The sequence below is a fragment of the Nannospalax galili genome, unplaced genomic scaffold (assembly GCF_000622305.1).
Source record: "Nannospalax galili isolate Female #2095 unplaced genomic scaffold, S.galili_v1.0 scaffold54, whole genome shotgun sequence".
Taxonomy (NCBI): domain Eukaryota; kingdom Metazoa; phylum Chordata; class Mammalia; order Rodentia; family Spalacidae; genus Nannospalax; species Nannospalax galili.
The window spans coordinates 2,532,505-2,556,235 of record NW_008341028.1 but is presented as its reverse complement, the minus strand read 5'-3'; the positions used below and the strand labels follow the sequence as shown (position 1 = coordinate 2,556,235).

General features: G+C 43.6%; 1 protein-coding gene across 1 annotated transcript in view; it reads left to right on the top strand.

The window, feature by feature from the left end:
* Window positions 1–12,772, top strand: part of Gli3 (GLI family zinc finger 3) — a 281,899-nt gene extending 269,127 nt beyond the window's left edge. Inside the window, exons 13-15 of the mRNA XM_029564979.1 lie at window positions 4,060–4,350; window positions 7,535–7,862; window positions 8,331–12,772. Coding sequence (XP_029420839.1) covers window positions 4,060–4,350; window positions 7,535–7,862; window positions 8,331–10,648 — 2,937 coding nt within the window. The 3' untranslated portion in view covers window positions 10,649–12,772. The remainder of the gene's footprint in view (window positions 1–4,059; window positions 4,351–7,534; window positions 7,863–8,330) is intronic.
* Window positions 12,773–23,731: the final 10,959 nt, after the last annotated feature.

Sequence of the window (23,731 nt, the reverse complement as noted above, 5' to 3'; positions counted from 1 at the left end):
CCAGCCTTTTAGAAAATGTCATGGTGTGCTGAGGAAGTGCAAGTCATTTTGAATCACCTGTTATTGGGAAACATCAGGGTAGAAGTCACATTCCACTTTTTCTTTTAAAAGTATTTTTTCTGTGGAGTGTAGCTGTGGTATCATCTGTTACCCTTGTTTTGCATATTTTAGAGTCTAGAATGGACAAATCCTACAGATCCAGCAGATTAGTGTTTGGCAGCAGCACCCCAGGAATAGGGGTGTTCCTGGTACTTTGGAGTGATGAAAACGTTCTGGAATTAGATAGTGTTGATGGCTGTAGATGAAAAATGTACTGAGTGGCGCCGAATTGTATAGTTTTAAGGTTATATTTCTGTGTTAACTGTATCTCAATTTCAATTTTATGGAGTTTGAACAACTTCTGTTGGAATTTAGCTACATTTCATATACTTTAGTATAAGAAGGCATTCATTCCTATAAGAGCTTAGACCAGCCTCTCCTAGTGTAGAAAAATTTGAGCAGTGGCTATATTGAGACAGGTAATGCATGCAAAAGCTACTTACTAAGCTTTTTATCTTTTATGAACTTAAAGTATATATACATGTCTGTTTGCTTTAGGGGTGTTACAGTTATTTTGTCCTGTGAGGTAAGCAGTGCAATATTATGTGAGTTAAATGTCTCATGACACTGGAAGGTATCCCAGTCAATAATGTTATATGTTTGTGACTAAAAATTAATGATGTGCTATTCCCCAGGTTAGTCACAAACGTGTAAATAATTTTTGTCTATTCTGCATGTAAGGTTTTGGCTTTGAGTATGAAAAGCTGGATAGTTTCGAACACACCAAAATTCAGTTTATTCTGGAAATCCAGGGTTTTGTAATCAGCCCACCCTAGATAACTGCTGCTACTCACTTTAGTTTATTTGCTCTCCTATTTACACATTTGCTTTTTCACTATGCAAATACAGATAGCTGGTTATATGCCAGCCTTTTTGCTGTGCTAGATGTAACAAAGACTTCAGTGGGGAAGATCAGGAAGAGAGTAATTGCAATGCAGAACAGCCATTATGACACTTCTCTGTCCATGAGTGTATCCTGTGCCTTGAAGGTGCCTGGGCTGTAGAGTAGCCTCTGACAGGACACCCCACGCACCATCATGCATGTTCCTCCCAGAATGGCCACAGGACACCCCACGCACCATCATGCATGTTCCTCCCAGAATGGCCACTGAGCATGTTTCCTTGACACGTGGTTTCCTTTCTCCCTCTTAAGAGTATCTACTGTGTCAGTGCCCAAGCTGCCCTTATAGTCCTGACCTCTCATTTCCAGAACTCTAAATAGAACCTTCCAGAAGCTTGTGCTGTACATTACCATGCTAAGATGGTCGAAGTGGTCCTGCTGTTAGAGCTTTGTCAAGGACAGTTCTTTTTAACATCTCCTTGTCTTCATTTTTATTCCTCAGAATTTAAACCTTTTTCAAAACCCAACTAAAATGCTTCTTACAACAAATCACCATTTATAGAGAGCTTACTATGGATGCCAGACACTTCATGGGTCCTATGAGCTGGGAATCTAACCCAGATATAGAAACTTACTACTTCACACTTCCCAGGATCATCCCAACTGGAAAATGAGCCCTCCTTTTTCCACATCTTTATGATTCACACCCAGTGCTGTAAATAATTGCATGATCTTATTTTTCCTACCAGAAAATAAGATTTTGTATACAAAATTCTCAGGTTACCTAAAGAATTTGATAGTCCTTGAGTTAAATCCTGCATTATGCATCTTAGTGTGCATGCAGTCTTGTGTGTAATAGGACTCATTCAATGTTTCTTAAAAAACTTAACTAGGAACAGTATCACAGCCCTGCAGTGCCAGTACCCAGGAGGCTGAGGCAGGAGACTCATGGGGTCAGGACTAGTCCGAGTTACATAGAAAGACATCTTTTTAAAAATGGATGAATTCTGTAGCTGGGAAAAAAAAATGTATGAACTTCTTTCCAGTAATAGCTGAATGTGTAGAGTCAAATGGTAACAATTATGCTATATATTCAAGACATGAATCCACAGCTCAGTAAGTTTGACAACATTTATCACAGTTGTATTTTATTGTTACCACTGATCACAACAAAACTTGAAGTCTAAGCTACATAATTGGGTTTATGTGCTTTATCTTAAAGCATGAATTTCTTGAACCCTATTCTTGTAGATTTTTGTTGATCAATAATGAATATGTGTTCATATGAAATGGTACACGGTTACAGGTGTGCTAGTGTGTGCTGCTGATCTTGAAAATCCTGGCTCTGATGAAAATCTGTGCCTTTTACACATCAACTGTGCCCTCATTTCCAGGCTAATCATAATAATCATATGCATATATTTATAGGAAGAATAACTTCCCATGTGTCATGTAGCCCCTCCTTGTGCTCGTTCTCTCCCTACACCCACACACCTGCCCCATGCACTCTGCTGATGGAATAGCCTGTCACATCCGTGCCCTGAGCAAGCACGGGGTCCATGTACAAACACTGCAAGGTAATGACACTAATCGTCAGAGCCATTCTTCTGTCCCTAATGCATGGAATTTGATGCTCTCATTTCATCATATATATGCTGGAAATCACAAAGGTCCTGAGTAGACATAATTTGTAGTTAATGGGAATCAATTCTCATTCGAAAGGAAAGTCTCTCAGGATAATTTTCAGAATCTTCACTTTCCTACATTAGGAAATTTCAGCATTTTAGGGTGCACTCAGTCTGTCCTTGGGCTTTTAGTGAAAAAGCATCTTTCAGACATATATTCTATAAGACAGGATTTTTTTTTAAGTATAAGAGATACATTATTTTAATCATGCTTTTTATGATGATTGCTTATGTACTAGCTCATCTTCTGGTACACAGAGGCATTCAGCAAGAGACTCACCCCCAAGACCCCTCCAGATACCAGACTCCGAGAATGCTCAATTCTCTTCTATAAATGATGTAGTATTTACATATGACCTCTCATATACTTTAAATTATCTCTAGATTACTTCTAACACCAATATCATGTAAAAGGTTGGTGTACTGTTTAGGGAATAATAATAGGAAAAAACTAACTGTTCGTGGTCACTGTGAATGTGAGTTTCAGAGTTTTCAGTCTGCTGTTGTTGAATCTGTAGGTGTACAACGCTTGGCTGTAGAGGGCTGACTTAACTCATACCAGCACTCACGCTCTTTTGGAAGTCAAGTAAACAAATCACCATTCTGATGCTAGTAATTAGCAAAGGGCAGCAGTTCTGTGATCTAAGCAAATATTTAGTTATAAGCATCCATGTACTTAGAACTGTATCAGGAAGCTTGATCACTGACTAAGGAAGAAAATGAAACTAGCATGAACTAATGCATAGGCTGGGAACTTGGGAGAAGAACACAGACCTGGAGTCCTGGTTCTCAGTGAACCATTTGCTGGCCCCGGAAGTGTATGATAAAGATTCCGGGACAGCCTCTAACAAGGCTATGGCTTTGGAGAACAGAGAGGTTCTGGGTATTTTGAGCACTGAATCCCACACAGTTATAATGCTACCCAAAGGAGCCTGAGTTAGCTTAACTCACAACATAAGAATAGCTCTGGGCACTTTTTAAATTATTTTTATGCCTATGTATAAATAGCACATTTGCAAAGCAGAGAGTCATATTTAATCTAGAACAAAGATAACTAAGGAATTTCTATACACAGAACCTTTCCGCAAGGTGTGTAGCTTTTTCCTAGTTTCCTCATCTTTGATGCCTCCTTCCATCATCACCATCATCAGCATTGAGTGTCATACTCCTCTCGCCCCCAGCATAAACTCTTCCAACCAGAAAGGCAGTGTAAATTCTTATCACTGACAGAGCTCTCTAAAGTAATTACTAAGATAGATTCTATGGGCACTGAGCACTATCAAGTAGCCTTACTAAGTCATTAGATCCTAGAGGTATTTGAATGTTGTAAAGTGTTTTTGAAAGAATTGGAACGAGCGACTGCAGGGGATGGTGGGGCTGGAGTATAATCACTTGCATAACCATCCATTGTCTCCTTTTGGTGACATTTCACAGAAACCATACGTATGCAAAATCCCAGGCTGCACTAAGCGTTACACAGACCCCAGCTCCCTCCGGAAACATGTGAAGACGGTACATGGCCCTGAGGCTCATGTCACCAAGAAGCAACGTGGGGACACACACCCTCGGCCTCCACCCCAGAGAGATTCCAGCAGCCACTCACAGTCTAGGTCCCCCGGCCGGCCAACTCAGGGAGCCCTTGGGGAGCAGAAGGAGCTGGGCAACACTACCTCAAAGCGGGAGGAATGCCTCCAGGTGAAGACAGTCAAGGCTGAGAAGCCTATGGTACGTCATTCACTCTCCTATTCTCCCAGAGCCTATGAGGCTCACTGAGAAGAGTCGTGGGCAGCATGTCAGGGAACAAGACTGCCCCCTCTTCACTGTATGTGACCACTCTTAATTTGAAGATCATGAACCCAGTGATTGGGATTGCTGGCTTGAAGTTGACCTGCCTATAATAACTCTGTTAGAAAGAGCTACTAAGTTTCCTGCCTGACTTAAAATTGATCCAGGGCTGCAGCACTTGTGACTGAGACATGGCTGTCCATCTCTTCTCTGTAGCTACTCTGTAGACTATCATTGAGTCTTTCCACAAACTTTTTTCTGTCATCTGTGCCCTGGTGACCCCAAGATAAACAAGGTAAAGCCATATTCTTCAGGAGCTTACAGTGCAGTGGAATAGAGAGATTTAAAAAAGAAATACAACCCCTCCTGGTAATGGAGCTTAAGCACAATTCTGGGAGGAGTATTTAAGAGACAGAGAACTGCCAATGTGCTCTGAGGACAGCAGCTGTGAGAATGGGATTCAGCACTCAGACAAGGGAAGAGCTTGAGGGCAGAGGGCAGGAGGAGAGGTACCAGCTAGGGGACTAGGGCATGAGTCAGAGCAGAAGGGGCAAGCAGACGGGGAAGAGGGCAAGGACAGGATTAGCCAGTGACGGGGCTGACTTTTAGAAATAACAGCTCCAGTATCAGACTAGTGATTGGGGGAACTGGAGACTGTCTGCATGTGTGCCTGAACCCGTGACATCTCCCACTGCTTAAAAAGGAACTGGGAGAAATAAAATGTCTAGCAATTTGGCTTATGACAAATGAGATGTCTTAGTATGTGAATGTTGCATAAATTAAGTATAAGAAATAGCACTAAAAGAGATGAAGGATGAGGCCCATATTTACAGGTGAGGACATAGAAGCTCCTGAGGTTAATGATGTAACCACATCTCCACAGCGTGTGTGTGTGTGTGTCTGTGTGTGCGCGCACACGTTTAAATACAGCTAGGTACCTCCATAGACGTTTATTAATGGACATTAAGTTACATTTCTAATATTCTTTCTTTTAAAAGTCTTTAATTTGGTCATCATGCTAGGAATTAAATTCTTTCTCTTTTTTCTTATTAATGCAACACCTCTTCTGTCTAATGCTCCTAAGTGTCTTGCTCTCACTTCTAAGGACAGTGGGTAATAAGGTGAGGGAATTTTGCCTTCTCTGTTCTTTTTCTTGTTTTCATTCTAGTATGAAACTTCTTTCCCATTTCATTTTTATTTTTTTTATGGCTCTGTGATATCTTTGTAGTGAACATCACTCAACTGTATTTCAAATGTAGAACCAATATGTTTTGAACATGTCAGCATGTGAAAAATGTGAAGTTAGATGATGAAACTCATTGTTTTATTTGCCTAGGTTCTCATAATGAATCACCTGGGACAACCAAGCAGATGTTCCAAAAAATATTTCATTGCTGTCCTGACTAATAGAAATTCAAGTGTCAACTAGACATGGACCACTGTGAGGAGACCTAGATTAATTTGTTGTTAGCAACTTAACCTGTACTTAATTGTCTAAGCACATGTAAGCAGTTTTCTAATTCTAAGCTCCTATGCCTTCTCACGTGCTCTGTGGAAGGATGTGTACATACGTTCTGATTGGACAGTTGAAGAATGAAAGACGACCAAACCAACGCTCTCAGAACACCTAGTTTCTCAGGAAGAAGCTGTTGGTCTCGTAACTCGACTTTGCTAGGAAAATAATTAAGGATTTACATACTCATGATCAGATTTGTGTATCTTCCTTTGCTCTGCTTGGTTGCCCAGGATGAAGTTATTGTATCATGCAGTCCTTACTAAGAAAGTATTCATTTGCTTGGATTTATATCCTGTGAGAGTAAATAAAGCAAACAGTTTCCCCAGAGAGACTTTGCTCTTCAAAAGCCTTCTTGACAGCATTGTTCATCCCACCTGAGGTTAGCGGAGCCCCTGAGTAAGTGCAGTTATCTCTCCTGAGGAACTTTCTCTTTCACCTGCTGTTAGTGGCTCTAGTTTTTATAGGAACCTTGAGGAGGGTGTTGTAGAGGCAAGAAAATAGCCTCCTTAGGAATCTAAACATTATGACTCTGGGCAGTCACTGAACGTCTCTGAACATCACTTGTCATTACAAAGGGGATGTGACTTCATCAGTCTGCACCCCTGCAGCTTGAGATGGGTGGGTCATGTGTGAGGACTGTCCTGTGCACTCTAGGTCCCTTCACATAGTCCTTCCAGACAGTGAGATGGTCAGGCTCTCCACCTACTATCCCAGGAGCCCTGGTATGGAGGAGGTGATGCTTTTCTTGATAAACTAATTGGCTGCATTAAGTTCCCATTAGTTGCAGAGTTTTCTTTCACTGTGTACTTGCTTGAGATCAGGAGAACATTTCCCAGTTCCACTAGGAGGAAAACACAGTCGTTCTGCAGACTCAGGATGCCTATGCATTGCAGCCTTTCTTCCCTTCCGAGTGTGCAGGACCAAAGCAGTTGATGCTTTACCTCTGCAGCTGCTTTGACATGTCCTGCTCAAGATTGTACTACAACAGGAAAGGACACAAGAGTTTGGGACTCATCCTTGAATAGCCTAGACCAGTGCTTGTTGATGAGGAGGTAGCGTGTTCTATGGAGAATGTCCTTTGTGTATGTTATAGCCTAACACAAAGAACCCCAAGACTGAAGCCACTTGGAATGACGATTACTAAAGCCTTTTAAGCTAGTGCCCATTACCAGGTCTTTTTTTTATAGTTGGTTGCTCTTTGGGCTTTACATTAGTTTCCAATAACAAGCCTTACGAATTGTTCCCATTCTAAAGATAAAGAAACAGAGATGGAGAGTAGTTAATGTACCCAAAGAATAAAGTCCTGGAGGTGGGATTGAAAATGAGGAAATATCTGCACAGCTGGCTTTGGAACAGGGTCCCGTGGCTGATACTAGGATCACACTACATCTAGCATACTCTGTCATCTGTTGCTCCCCATGTACACCAGCCTGTGGGCCATTATCATTTTGGCTAAAACACCTGCCTCCATCCACCAGCATATAGTTTTTCTTCTCGTTCAGCCTGCTGACAACTCAAAGGTCTTGACTTGCATGAGCTGTCATTTTCAGCCCCCTTTCCTTTACCCTTCCTCATATCATTTTGTTCCTTTGTTCTTGGCCCCAGCAGACATCTCAGCCAAGCCCTGGTGGTCAGTCTTCATGCAGCAGCCAACAGTCCCCCATCAGCAACTATTCCAACAGTGGGCTCGAGCTTCCTCTGAGCGACGGAAGTAGTATAGCAGACCTCAGTGCCATTGATGAAACCCCAGTCATGGACTCGACCATTTCCACGGCAACCACAGCCCTTGCTTTGCAAGCCAGGAGAAACCCAGCAGGGACCAAATGGATGGAGCACATCAAACTAGAAAGGTTAAAACAAGTGAATGGAATGTTTCCACGATTGAACCCCATTCTACCCTCCAAAGCCCCTGCGGTGTCTCCTCTCATAGGAAATGGTGAGTCCCTCATCAGACCACTTGTCTATCTGCACACGGGTGTTTCTTTTCTTTTTAAGTGTGGCCAGAACATTGTAAAAGGAACTAGAGCCTCTGGTTTTATATTTGTTAGTGTCTCCACAGATTCTGAGATTATGCCATAGCCTACCCATGCTGATGTAGAACCAACTGAGATACTTCTCTGGAGGGTCCATTTTTAAAAAAATAATAACAGAATAATACCTGGGAGAAAAAAAACCTAAAAAACTCAGTTTCTGACAGAAATCATAGCTCTTCCAACAAGATGCCAGCAGTAGATGGATTTGTGGCTAGCATACTGACTCTAGTTTCCAAAGTCTAAACCCAAGAGACTTTTACTTGTATATGAAATTCAAGAAAAGGCAAGGGTCCTTTAGAAAAACTGCTTATCCACACCGTTTTAAGGCACCCTCAACTTCCTATCTCTCCCCTCCCTCTTTTTCCTTCCAGGTACTCAGTCCAATACCAACCACAGTTCAGGCGGGCCCGGGACTCTTCTCCCGAGCAAAAACGACCTCTCTGGGGTAGACCTCACCATGCTGAACACACTCGGCAGGAGGGACAGCAGCACCAGCACCATCAGCTCTGCCTATCTGAGTAGCCGCAGATCCTCTGGGATCTCCCCCTGCTTCTCCAGCCGCAGGTCCAGCGAGGCATCACAGGCTGAAGGGCGACCCCAGAACGTGAGTGTGGCGGACTCCTATGATCCCATCTCCACAGATGCCTCCCGCAGGTCCAGCGAGGCCAGCCAGGGTGATGGTCTACCCAGCCTGCTCAGCCTTACACCTGCACAGCAGTACCGCCTCAAGGCCAAATATGCTGCGGCCACTGGTGGCCCACCACCCACACCTCTGCCTCACATGGAGCGGCTGAGCCTGAAGACCAGGGTGGCTCTGCTCGGGGATGGCAGGGAGTCAGGGGTGACCCTACCACCAGTCCACCCTCCCCGGAGATGCAGCGATGGGGGAGGCCACAGTTATAGTCGGCGCCATTTGCTGCCTCGTGATGCACTGGGGAACAGCATGAGGAGAGCCAGTGACCCTGTGAGGACAGTCTCAGAGAACCTGTCACTTCCCAGGGTTCAGCGCTTCAGCAGCCTCAACAACTTCAGTCCTCCGGGTTTGCCTCCACCAATGGAAAAGCATAACTTAGTTCTGCAAAATTATACCCGACCAGAGGGCAGCCAACCCCGGCACTTCCAGACATCACCTTGTCCCCCCAGCATAACAGAGAATGTTGCCCTGGAATCTCTGACTGTGGATGCTGATGCCAATCTGAACGATGAGGATTTCCTGCCAGATGATGTGGTACAGTATTTAAATTCCCAGAACCAAGCAGGGTATGGACAGCACTTACAGAGTGCCATCTTGGAGGATAACAAAGTAACTCATGGGCCAGAGGACTTGGACTTGCCTGGGCTGCCAGACAGCCATGTTGGTCAACACTATCAGTCTCTGGAGCAGCCCTGCTCCGAAGGCAGCAAAACTGACTTGCCCATTCAGTGGAATGAAGTCAGTTCCGGAAGCTCTGACTTGTCTTCATCCAAGGTGAAATGTGGCCAGCGTTCTACCCTGCAGCAGGCCCGAGCCTTTGGCTTATACAACAACATGATGGTACAGCAACAGAATCCATGGAGGGGTGGGACTGGCCCACCTGGGGGATATCAGACCCTTGTAGAGAACAGCAGTGCCTACGGTGGCCCAGAGCACTTGGCAGTCCACAGTGGAGATGGGCCTGGCCCCAGTGGAAATTCCTTCCATGAACAGCCCTATAAGACCCAGCAGTATGGGAACTATCTCAACAGGCAGCCGCTCACTTCCAGTGCACTGGACAGTGCCTGTGGGGCTGGTATTCAAGGGTCCAAGCTGAAAAGCACCACCATGCAAGGGAGCAGGGGTCTGATGGATTTTGGCTTGTCAGTAGCACCAAATGAGTTAGCTAGCAACATGGTGAATAGCCTACAAATGCAAGACCCAATGGGACAGGGGTACATTGCTCATCAGCTACTCGGTGACAGCATGCAGCACCAGGGGTCAGGCCGCCCTGGTCAGCAGATACTAGGGCAGGCCAGTACTACCTCACAAATCAACATCTATCAAGGGACAGACAGCTCCCTGCCAGGGACTCAGGGCAGTGGCAGCCAGCCATCAAGCATGGCAGTTGTCAGGGGTTACCAGCCATGTGCCAACTATGGGGGCAGCAGGCGCCAAGCCATGCCGAGGGGTAGCCTCACTCTGCCACAAGGACAGCTTGGTGACACGAGTCAGACCTATAGGGTGACCAGCATCAAGATGGAGACGCGAGGGCAGCCCCAACAGCTCTGCTCTAACACGCAGAATTACTCCGGTCAGTTCTATGACCCAACAATGGGCTTCAGTCAGCAAGACAGGAAAGCTGCTTCGTTCTCTATTTCAGATGCCAACTGCCCGCTCCAGGGGAATGATGCTGACAACTCCGAGTTACTTTCTCCAGGTGCTAACCAAGTGACAAGCACAGTTGACAGCTTTGACAGCCATGACCTAGAAGGCGTGCAGATTGATTTTGATGCCATCATAGATGACGGGGACCATACCAGCCTGATGTCAGGGGCCTTGAGCCCAAGTATCATTCAGAACCTTTCCCACAGCTCCTCCCGCCTCACCACACCACGAGTGTCCCTCCCATTCCCGTCCCTGTCAGTGAGCACCACCAACATGGCTATCGGGGATATGAGTTCTTTGCTGACCTCCCTTGCAGAAGAAAGCAAATTCCTTGCTGTTATGCAATAGGTATTAGGCAAGAAGGACGCAAATAGACGTAAAACTTTAGGAATTGAAAGATTGAACTGACTCACTCTGTTTGGGGCTGTTTTTTAAGTTGTGTATGTATTTTAGCAATCTCATCTCACTTAACTGGGATGTGTTTCAAGTATATTCCTTTTATGGAAAAGGACTCTGAAAAACCCTAAGGTATTCTAGGGAGAAACTGTCTTCCATTTCAGTTTTGAATCAGTATTGTGACACCCAAATCACCCTCTTTTCTTTTTTTTGACCTGTAAGCTCGCCCCCTTCTTAGTAAACCAATGTAAATGTGTGGTGCGCATGTTCTTTCTCTGAGAAGAGAAGTCATCAAATTAAAGTATTTGACATGCTTCTCTGCTACTCCAAGGAAATAAGAATTGATGTGCTTGTGACCAAGGGGTTACAGGGCCAGCCTTTAAAAATCTTCCTTTACAATGCTCAGTGTTTCATGTGTGTGCGCACGTGTGTGTGTGTGTGTGTGTGTGTGTGTGTGTGTGTGTGTGTGTTCCCACACCACACTGAGTACAAGAGTCAGAATATGAATAGTGAGTTTAAGGATCTTTTGTAGCGTAAATAGCAGATTTTTTTTATGTGTTCCCCACCTTAATTCAATTCAGGGCATACTCTCAACAACTGTACAAAAGTGAAACCTGGGGCTCTTACAGATAAGTTTGCTCACAGTTTGGGGGCTTTAAGTTCTTTGTTCTTCTACACCCAGTGGATATGTCTACATGGTCAGTTCTCAGTTCTTTGCTGTCTTGCCACCTTTATGAACATCAGTGCTGATCAGCACTGCAGTGAGGGACAGGCTGTTGATGATCTCAAACATGATGCTACTTTTAGCTGTTCTGGACAGAAGTTAGAAGAATTATAGAATGAAGCAACTGGGTAGAATTAGTTTGGAGAATATTTGTGGGTTTGCTATACTTGTTATTAGTCCTACCTCTTGCCCTATTATCACAGGAAACAATTGATTATATGTAGCTCTAAATATATAGGTTTTTAACCCCACAACTGGCTGTATCATTAACATTTACATTAACAAAACTCATATGCATTGACATTGGCAATAAATTGCTTTAGTGCTTTTAGCATTTGCAAGCATAAAAGAAGATACGAGTAACCGTATAGGTTCCAAGTTCAGTTAGTCCTTAACCATGGGCTCCTGACAATGCTTTCGGTTTAGACTGAAATACTCAAAGATTTACAAAGTACAGCTATTCCCCACATGCAGTAGACACATAAGTCACACTGTGTGTGCACAGAGCACATAGATTATCCACCACTTTACTTTTCAAATTATATAAATGATTAAAATGTTAACCCCATCAGCTCCTGAAGTTGAGTTTATCCAAAGTGATTAATGGCGCAGTTGTGTGGCTTTTCCTCTTAAACCTTGCCATTTCAATCAGGAGTAGAAAGACAAAAATGAAGTGTTTGTGAATAGGAAGACTGGGGCGGCCAATTTTGCTCATGTTTGTTTTCTCTGATTCAGACCACAAATTTCAGCATGGAGGAAACTTTGCCATTTTGGATTTTGTGGCTAAGACTGTTGGATTTGCTTTCAAGTAGATGTTCCCCAAACCAGTATAGTGATGAGCCGTTCACACCATGAAGCCATCTCCCAGGGAGCTCCTTGTAAATCAGAGGACCGCCAGCCCTCAAGCAAGAGTAAACTCTTGTAGTTTTCACCTGAAAAGCAAGCAAGGCTTGGCTGCATTCCCTGAATTTCATTCCTCCATGATTTTTACAACCTCTGGCCTGGGCCTTACCTGGCATGTCTGATGGTTTGGACCAATCTCTTTTGTAGTCTTGATTTCAAAACATGTGGTTCAGGGTTGTCCACTCCTGACTGCACTCTCCTCCTCTGACAGAAACCTTTCTGGGTAGAATCCTTGAGTGTGACTCACACTTTTCAACTGCTGTGATTTTCCCCATCAGCTATCGTTCCTGAAGAGAGGGACGGTAAACGGACCAGGACTGCCACCATCTTACCGTCTCCTTTTCCTTCTTTAATTTTTTTCATTTTCATCTTTGCTTTCTGGGCTGCTGCCTTTAGGTCTGTGGATGGATGTTTGGCTCAATATGGCTTTTCTCAAAATGGTAATTTCAAGGGATGCTAGAAAAGACAGAGGTGGGAAAAAGTATACTGTTCCAGGATTTCAGTGCCCTGTCAGGATAGTCCAAGGGGGTGAAGGCCATTAGTCACTTACAACCATCCTGTGAAGCATGAGTTTTCTGTAGGCTTGGCATTTAATCCTGTCAAGGAACCCCCACCACCACCATCTGCAACTTCTTCCCATTCTCTAGCCATTGCATTTAGGAGAGACAGCATGGGCTCCTACTACCCTTTCCTCTTTACTAAAAAGCACAGGCTCATACATGGTACTCTTGTTTAATGTATGTGTTAAGCTTGGTTTTGTTTTTCACACTATTTTTATTTTCTAGAGAATGACTAAATCACCTCCTTGCTTCTCACACACTGGCTTGACTTTTTGAGCCACAGAGTTTTGATTCTTGCAATGTATGTGCCTTATTTTGTGTTACTCTTATCAACAAGAGGAACCAGTTGGTGTCACCCAGTCAGCACCCCCAGGCTGTGTGCCGGGCAGCCAGGACCAAGAAGCGAGTGCAAGATTGTGGCAGGCTGAGCTGCCTTGTAACCTGGTTTCTTTTGTTGTTTGAATCCGATAGGAGGATGTTCTCTTCTGACTAGTTACCCTTGTATATTCTGCAAATGTGTAAGATAAAATACAAGTTCCTTTTCTCCACCTTTTTTTTTTTTCAGATTTTTAAAGAGTAAAATGTGTAACCCTTTTTAAAAAGCAACACATGTAAATACATTTAAGTATTGTAGGCATAGAGTTGGGATGTGACAGCCCTGGGCCTTCCTTGGAAAAGCCCGTGGCCGCTCAGTGCTCAGGGGCTACCCCAAGCCCGGGGATAGCAGCCCAGACACACAAACTCTGCTGTGGCTTTCAGAACCACTTAGTCCTTTTGTAACAAAGAAAAAAAGAAAAAAAAAAATGTTTCTTACAATGTTAATAAAAAAAACTTTGTACTGAAATGTTTTATTGGGTTTTTTCTTTTTTGTTTTTTTTTTGTTTGTTTTGCTTTTTTTTTAATTTAACCCATACAAGACTAGAAGTTTTCTTTGGAAAACTCCCCAGCCTGTGTTTGGATCCATATATCTAAAACCACCACCACACATACACAAACTGATGGATCCATATATCTAAAACCACCACCACACATACACAAACTGATGGATCCATATATCTAAAACCACCACCACACATACACAAACTGATGGATCCATATATCTAAAACCACCACCACACATACACAAACTGAATAGACTTCTGAGACCCAAATTTCACATCCCCCAAAAAGAGGCCAAGAGTCAGGCACAGACTGCTAGTGATGGTGTAAGGGTGCACCCCACACAAGACTGGCTACATAGGCCATGTCAGACGTCCTTCCTGTGTTTAGTATGGTTTCTGCTTTGTCCAAGTCTATGAGGAAGGGTAATAACATGGTAATAGCTAACAACTTGTCCCTCTTTTCTATACAATCTTTTTATCTCAGAGAGACACTAGCATGTCAATAGAAAATCTGACATGATAGAGGCTTTTATGTGGCTTTTAATGACTGGCCTCAGTCAGAAATGTATTTGTCTCCTTTACCTTTTTACTGTCCACATTACCATCAGAGACTTCCCAAGTCTGATTTTTCCCCTCTTTGTCAGTAGTAGCACATCTTGTAAGCCACCAGCTCCAAATTGTTCCTGGGAAAGGTAACAGTACTGACTGTGGGTACCCAAGGCCACAGTTTATAGACACACCCCTTGCAAGCACTAGTGCACAGGAGCATCAGCAGGCCTTCCCGATTCACAGGGGAGAAATTCCAGTGATCCAAAACTGCTTTGCTTTCATAATTAGATTGCTCACAAAAGGTGTCCAGGTGAATTCAGGAAAAAAAGCATGAGTTTATACCTTGCCTAGGATATAAGTTGTCATCTCACAAAGGCGTGTGTCATGTATCAAGCCAAAATAAGAAGCGCAGCTAATGAAGAGAAGGCAGATGGAGTGCTGTGGGAAGAGGCATGTTCCCCAAATGCCCTTTTAAAGTCGCAGTGTGGATGGCTCCCAGCTTTGCTTGTGGAAGAAACGTGAAGCAAGCATGTAAAATGATGCAGCTACAATCTGTTTGGTGTTCTACCTTCTTTCAGTAGTTTGAGGACTCTAGAAACATATTACTCAATAATACAGCAGGATAATCCTAAAATAAGGTGGAAAAATAAGCCACAGCTATAAAATTTTATCCTCTCTTTCTCTGAGGTGTTCTGTTTGCTAATTTCCCTTCAGTTTTTCCTTGAAGTTTTTTATTCTTAATTGTCCACACCGTTCTTTCCCTTGATACTGGTATTAGAAATGATAGCAGAACCAATTGCTTCCAGTCCATACTCGCCTGCCAAAGCATTTTTGGTCCTGCAGGATTCCAACCTGTTCCTGAATTATCAGCCTCCTCACACACTACTCCATTCTCCCACAACACCCAGCAAGGAGTAGGTTATAATGTTTCCTCCCTTCATAGAACTTACCACCTGCAGGACAGAGAAAGGCGTAATCCATGAATTCAGTCTTACCTGGATATCTAGTATCCTGTTCACATTCCTTCAGAAGAGCTGGAGATGGGAGATGGATACAGCACAGTGTCTCTAAGCTTCCGGACAGTGGGAAAGACATGAGAATACCAAGACAGTAGGAAATTCAGGGAAGTTCAGCAGGGGAACTGCAGTGTTCTAAGGTGTACAAAGCACAGCCTCTTAAACTTGGTACTATTAACATTCTGGCTGGCTTTTAGAACACTGTTCTCTTATTGTATTGAGTAACCATCCATGTTGGGTATTCAGTAGATGCAGGTGGCATCCCTCCAAAAAGGACAACCAAACAAACCCACGCACTGCCACATGTCTCCTGGCATGTTGCTCCCAAGTTGAGACCCCTGGGTTATAGGATGAAAATGCAAGGAGGCATTCTACAGGCAGGGCTGCAGTCTCAGAGTAGGCCCCCATATGGGAGCCTTTGATCCGCAGGGCCAGATGACCAAAAGGTAAGAAAACCACTGCTGCTTGCGTCGGAAGAGATGGCTCAGCAGTTAAAAGCACTTGCTGCTGTTCCAGAGGACTTGAGTTCAGTTCCCAGCACCCATGTCAGGTGGCTTACAACCTCCTATAACTCCAGCTCCAGGGAGTTAACACCCTCTTCTGGCACCCATGGGTACACTCACCCACAAGCAAATATATTCAAACACGTATACAAAAGTAAAAAAATAAAATGAATCAGCCAAAAAAAGGCCATTGCTGGATACAGGAGTGGCATGAGAAGAGGACCAAGGAACACAGGAAGCCAGTCAGGCCCAGAGTGAGATAGAGCAGGAGAGGCAGGAAAGGAAGGAGCTGAATGTTAGGAGGCCAATGTAATCAGAAACAGTATCTGGGTCAAGAAAGCCACAGACCAAGTCACTGACTTAGAGCTAGGAGACCCCAGTGGACTGGTAGGAAACAGGAACCAGATCAGAGAAGTAAATGATATAACCCAAAGTGAACCTCTTCCAAGATGACATCCACTGGTAAGACAATATAGAGATACCTTGACCAGCCAAACAAAATGAAAGCCTGAGTGGCCTCTGAAAAGCACTTAGTCTCTGTAGTTACCACAGTGGAGAAATGCATAACTCAGGCTATGGTATAGAGTATTTCCTAAGGAGAGGAGAAGTTGCGGGGGAGGGGGGAGAGGCAGAAAGTTTCCTGTTGTGCTTGTTTCTGTTTCTCTCTCTCTCTCTCTCTCTCTACCGTGTCTCTGGGTTTGATTTAAATCTCTATTTCCCCTCTGCTTCTCTCTCTCTCTCTCTCTCTCTCTCTCTCTCTCTCTCTCTTTTTCCTTTTTCCTCTCTTTCCTCCTTTTCCTCTCTCTTTCCTCCTTATCTCTTGAAGGGACTTGACTGTTAATTAGCCAATGGCAGATAAAAGAGAGATTGCTTTTAAAATATCAGACCTACCAGGATCCCTAAGACGCAGTACCTGTCCCAGGCCATGGATCTGGCAGAGTCTAACAGATGTGCTGGGCTCTATACAGTGGAGGCATAGAATGCAAAGGCAACTTAGACTTGTGAAGATGGAGGACACAATGTGTCAGTAAGGCCACTGAACTTGAACTGGACCTTTGGAATGAACAGAGTCAGAATGGGATTGAAAGGGAGAAAAGAGCACGAAGCAGGATGAGGCTGACGTAAATATTCAAGTTACTGCAGAGTCTGGATAGTTTGAGTCAGGGCAAGCCTCGTTTATTTTGATCTCCTTAGGGAAAATTCTTTTACATTTCATCTGGTAATGATAGTGGAAGGTAGGTGAAGGGATACTGGCAAGGAACTGCTGGGGAGGCAGAGTGAAGGAGGGGCCCTTGACTCCTGGCAGGTAGGTACTGCCTTCCAAGCTGAGTTCTTCCCTGTAGGAAGGAGCAGGAGCAGCTGTGGGGCACCCACACCAGCCTTCCCTCCTGCTGCCTCCAGCCCCAGTGTGTGGTCAGTGCTGGGAAGAACCAGGACCGGAGCTGACTTTCCCCTATCACCAAGTCAGCAAGAAACCTCAGATACAATTCTGTTTCAAGGCCTGTAGGCCTTTTCCCACCTCACTAGGAAATTTCAAGGAAAAGGCAGACGATCTCCTCACTTCCCACCCTGCCACAGCTCTGTGGGGCTCGGTCCTAGAAGGGAGAGCTGATCTAGCCTGTGAACTAACCAAACAGGAAAGAGCAGCACCTTGGAGCAAGCCAGCCTTGCGGAGGCCTTGCCTGGGGCGCTGTTTTAGTTAAATGCTGAACAAGTTGACTTGTGGGGTTGGGGTAAGTACTTCCCACACTCTTCTATCTAATGGGACTTCCTTCTCAAGTACCAGCTAAAGATCCGCAAATCAGAAGCAGCTAAATCCTGATGACATCTTTGCTTTTGGAAAGGTCCAGACTCGGAGTGTGTGCGTCTAATGCAGTAGAAAGGGCATATTTTAGCAGGCACGGTCCTCGTGGTTCTGTTTCTGAGCCATTTAAACAAAAGCTCCACATAGGCATTTGGTTGTATTTATAGACCAGTGCATGACTTTTGGTGTGTGCTAAGGCCCTGCAACTGAAGAGTTTATATAACAGAGGGCAGACCCCTTCTGAGATCATTCATGACTAGAGGTGGGAAAAGGACTTGAATGCTTTCTTTTCTTGTCTACCTGTGGGAATCGCTGCTTCTGGGAGGGACGGGGGAGCACATGCTCCAGAAGCAGAGCAGGCTAGGCTTCCATGAACACCGGATGCTTCTTCCCCTGCCGCTGGAAACCTCTTGTGCTCAGAAATTCCAGGGCCCGACATGATTCAGGCTCAGAGGTTGGGTCTCAGCTTCTCTATGCTGGCAGACACAAGCCTCCAATCCTCTGGGGCTTGTAGGAGCCAAATGCGCTTCAGAGGTGTGATTCACTGAGGTCCCAGAGGAAGAGGCCGCAGCCAGCTGGCAGAGGATTACTGAACAGCCAGGCCAAGGAATTCCACTGCTGTTTAGATGGAGACAAGCAGCCAGCTACCTCCCTTTTCCTCCTCGCTGGCTGAGGCGCGAGCTGGAGATAAGCCAGAGCTCTGGGGAGAAGAAAAAGCATCTGAGCTCCTTCATTTAGGACCAAGATCAGTCTATGGCTGGGTCCCAGTGAGTCAAGACAAGCAATCCTTCTATTTTCGTATGAGGATGATTCTGATGTCCCTAAATATTTACCCAAATTATACTTGGATACATTTCCTAGAAGTAACTTTTTTAATAAGCAGCAGATGGTAGAAAAGAAAAACAATATAAGCTGATAAATAAACAAGTATAATATTATGTCATAGCTCAAGACAGTCTGTATTCATCTGAATACGAGTTTCTTCCCCTGTGTCTTGGATATTTTGAGGCCCCTGGAAATGATGTTATGGATTCATCACTTAGCTGTTCTTAACCCCTTAGTCTTAAAAAAAAAAACTCATGCTTACGAATCCAGCTCCCCCGACACTTCCACTTGACCTACATCCTTCCAAAGATGGAGTCATAAAACACTGTGATAAACTTTTCCCCTGAAGGTTATGCAAAGAATGAAAACCAAAGCTTGAATCCAAGTGTCCCTCTCCTCAAACTTAGAGCAGTGTGTCACCAGGATAGAGGAAACAGTCAAGACTTTTCCCTCCCGCCTTTGTCCCATGAATGGGTCGGTAGTAAACACCCCTCTCCAATGCTCTTTCAAAGAGGGGTGCAAACACTACATGGACACACTAGACAAAAGCTCAAGCAACAACCTTCCTTTGGTTGCCTTGACCCAGGCTTTCTTCACTCGCTGTGCAGTACTGAATAATTTATCTCTTTGCACTGTTCTGCCAGTGCATCCAATTGCTTCCAACACGGTGACAATTCCAACTACTTTGAGATACATTTTGAGGCTGTTCTAAATCAAGTGGATTTAGCAGGCAGCCAAAGGGAAGGTTTTAAAAACAAGCTGACTTTAATGTAGCCTTGCCAGCCATGTGCTCTGGAGTTCCCGCTTCATTCAGTCACAGGATTGTTCTTGTAAGAAGGACTGCAAAATGGGTGAAGAAAAGGGGTTGCTCTGATTGGTGTTCTGCAGTTCAAGTCTCATACTAACTACCTGGGCAGTGCTGCGAGTGGGAGATCCCACACACTGAGAGCTCAGTCCTTCACAGGGCTGCCTTGAACTCAGATGCCAGGCACAAATTTAGGCCGTCCCTGGGTCCTAATTCAGTGCTGCAAATTCAAGGATTTCAATGACCTTTTAAGGTTAACAGCTTTCTAGAACTTACAGAACTTACAAGGAACTTACAAAAGCACCAATCTTGTTTACAGTTTCTTTATAAAGACTACAGCTAAGGAACAGCTTGAGGAATGCCTCGCTTGTGGGCACATTAATGTATCCACCAATCAGGAGGTTCCACTGCGTTTGTTCTGCGGAGGTTTGCTGGTGTTTTATTATGTAGGCATAACTGATTAAATAGTTGACCACATACATGAATGAAATCCTACCTCTCTGCAGAAATCAAGCCAGCCCAACATCCTAACCCTCTGATTGCATGCTTGGTCTGTCTACAGGCTGCTAATGAGTCACATCATTGGTATGAACTCAGGTGTGACTCCATAGTTTCTTAATAGCAGATATTCCTGTCATTGGGACAATGACAAGGCTTTTAGAATCTCTCTCCCAGTAGCTAGGGGAAAGGTCAGTCTGTTTTTCATTCTACAATTGGTAGTTTCTCCTTGGAAATAAGCAGGTACAGAACTGAGAGCAAGATTCATCTGGAGCTCTGGGATCCCAGCTCTCTGGGGGAAGCCCTGATGCTGACTGGCATTTGGATACAATAGGAACACTTTAAACAGCTAAATGTTACCCAGGCATGGTGGCACATGCCTTTAATCCTAGCGCTTGAGAGACAGAGACAGGTGGATGTCTGTGAGATTGAGGCCACCCTGGTCTACATAGCAAGTTTCAGGCCTGGGGCTGTAGGGAGACCCTGTCTCAAAAAAATTAATTAATTAATTAATAGTCAAAAGTGAGACTCACTCAAAGGAGCTCCAAAGTGCTCGTCTGGATGGAGGATTCAACGTAAATGCAAAATGCTCAGCCCCCGCCACAAGTAAGAAGCGCCCAATGGAAAAGGGTTTGTGATTTTTTTTTTATCCTTTTCAGTATTTATTTTTTTATAGACATTTTTTGTTTTAAGGCCTCTTAGAGCCTCCTACTAGGTCCTATTTCCCTCATAGAAACTTCTTAATCAACTAAAATCCTACCTTCTCAAATCCCACTGATGGTCCACCCCTATGAAGCTAGCTTTTCACTTCCTTTTTTATTAGCATGACTGAATTGAATTTCAGTGGCTCCTTTAACCAAATTGAGGTCTCCCAAGTTGGCTCTTCTAAGGCGTTTCTCTTTCCACTCCAGTCCCAGCTCCCTGTAGTCAGAGGGAAGTTGGATTCTACCATTCCTCCCTTGAGAGCTCTTGATACTCTGAGAGGCAAATATGTGAGCCTTAAAAGGCTAACTTTTAAAAAGCTGTTTTAAGAATTTCATGCACAAGAACTTTACAGAGTCTCACCCCTCCCTCTCCTCATTCCAACTCTTCCCACGCCCTCCACTTTCTCTCAATTTCCTGACCTCTAATTGTTGTTTATATAATAACTCAGCAATATATATATATATATTGTTTATATAATAACTCAGCAATATATATATATATAGAGAGAGAGAGAGAGAGAGAGAGAGAGAGTCCATTTAGTGGTGCTTGTGTGTATATGTGTTTAAGACTGATCACTTGGAATTGGATAACATATCAATGGGTTCATCAGAGAAAACTGATTCTCCCTCTCTCAGCAGCCATTAATTGCCTGTAGATCATCTGGAGGTGGGATCTTGTGAAATGTCCCTCATTTACACTGGCATGTCAGCTGGTATTGTCATAGAGGTCTTGTTTGGGCAACCTTACTGTTGAAATTTCTTGGGTACCGCTTCCCTGTCATGTCTGGTCTGGAAGACATCGTCCAGCATCAGGCATCCTGGTTCTCTGACTCTTACAATCTTTCCACCCCCTCTTCCATGATTTTAGATATATCAATTGGGGCTGGGCACCCCAGTTGAGTTTCTGTAATAGTCTCTGTTGTGAAAATAAGTTTCTTTGCTGAGGGATAAGAGCTCTCTGTGGATATAAAGACAGCATTTAGAATATAGTAAGAAATTACACTGATTTAGGAAAGTGGCTGTGGTAGGTTCTCCTCCAGGGTCTATGACCCCTCTAACTACGGGTATTTGGCTAGGTTTTACAATACCAGGCATCAACTCCCTCTTATTAAGAGGGCCTTAAATCTAACTAGATAGCTGTTGTTTACTCCCCAAGATAGAAGTGCCATTATTGTACCATTAGAGAAATTTTGCTAGACTGGTCATTGTCTTGGTTCATTGGCTTTACAGAAAGGTAGGACTATTGATTACTTTTCTCCCTTGGTAAATTACATAGCACCATCCGATATCATAAGAGGTAGTCCCCAGGGCAGATTCCAGATAAGTCCTGGCTTGATTTCTCCAAGTCCCGTGTCTGAAGTGTGTGGTATCTTCAGCAATAGGGTCTTACCTTCAAGTTCTGAGAAATGACCAAAGGCTATGATAATAGCCTTACTGAGAGTCTCTTAGATCCTCCTGACCAACAACTCAAAGGGAGGCTTCCCTTGCCTGGCACTGGGATTTTTGTTAGATAGCCTTTAGCTGTACACATGCACATACATATATATTATACATGTATCTTTAAGTAAGCTTATAAAATAATACATTTCCCTATAGCTTTTTTAGACATCCTTTCTCCCTCTCCCTCTGTACTGCCCTCCCTCCCCAATTAAACTTCCCCCAATTTCCTATTTCCCCCTTGATAGCAACTGTCTCCCACCCTCCCACTTCTGCAGAACACTTCTCTGCCATCCTATCCTCCATGTTCCTTTCTGCTTTTCTGGCTTCTGCACTTATTTCAGGTTTTATACACTCACAGCTAAAGATTTGGAGCTAGAATCCACAAATAAGAGAGATCATGTGAATGTTTGTCTTTCTGGATCTGAGTTACCACACTGAGTACAATGTTTTCCGGGTTCATCTACTTACCTTACAAATTCCATGATTTCATTTTTCTTCGCAGCTGAATAGAACTCAATTGTGTTAATGTACCACATTTTCATTACTCATTATTAGTTGAAGGACATTTAGACTATTTCCATGTCCTAGCTATTGTGAAAAGAGCAGCAATGAACATGACTGAGCAAGTATCTCTGTAGTAGGCTACTGAGTCCTTTGGGTATATGCCGAGGAGTGGTGTAGCTGGGTCATACAGTAGATCTACTTTCAGTGTCTTGAGAATTCTCCACACTGATTTCCATAGTGGCTGAACCAGTTTGAAATTTCACCAGCAGTAAATGAGGCTTCCTCTTTCCCACATTCTTGTCAGCATTTGTTGTCAGTTGTTTTATTGACCTTAGTCATTCTGATTAGGATGAAATTTTAAAGTACTTTTAATTTGTCTTTCCCTAATTGTTAAGGACACTGAACACATGTTAAGGTATTTCTTAGCCACTTTATTTTTTCTTTTGAGAACTCTCTGTTCAGCTCTATAGCCCTTTTTATTTTGGGTTTTTTATTTTATTTGTTTGTTTGTTTGTTTTTTGAGACAGAGTTGGCCTGGAACTTCATCAGGCTGGCCTCAGTCTCACAGAGATCCACCTGGCCTCTGCCTGCCTCTGTCTCCCAAGTACTGGAATCGAAGGTGTGCACCACCATGCCCAACTCAGCCCATTTTTTAATTGGGCTATTTGTTTTCTTGATTCTTAGTTCTTTGTATATTCCAGATATTAATTCTCCATGGGATGTATAGGTGGGAAAGACTGTCTCCCACTCTGTGGGCTCCCTTGTCACTTGAAAATTAGCTTCTAGGACTCATGCAACCCTTGGTACTACCCATGGCTCCATTTGACACATCTTAGTCCCTTCTGAAACTTAGTTCAGACACCTAATAAAATTATTTGTCTGGGCAAAGAAAATGGTAAGTCTCCTCTACAAATAGTGGTGGGAAGTTTTAACCTTTATGTTGAACAAGTAACCTCAACTTATTCTTTCTACCAGAAATGCAAATATTAGATAAAATTATAAAGTGGGGCAAAGACAAGAATCCATTCTTACATTAATTACTAGCTTTTCATTCTTGATTTTGGCCTAACATTTTGGAATAAAAACCATAAGATCTTATCCCTGTCTATGTGTTTATTAAATATATATTTTATGTGTCTGTGATAGTCTTCTGCTTTTTGATGATGCTACCAAATTAGCTTATAAAAGTCCTTAAAGGATTCTATTTTTATTTAACTTAGAGATAAACACTTAGGTAAAGTAAGTATTCCTATGGATACACACATACACACACAAACTAACCCATATGATTTGGTTTTTGTTTGGGTTTTTTATGTGTA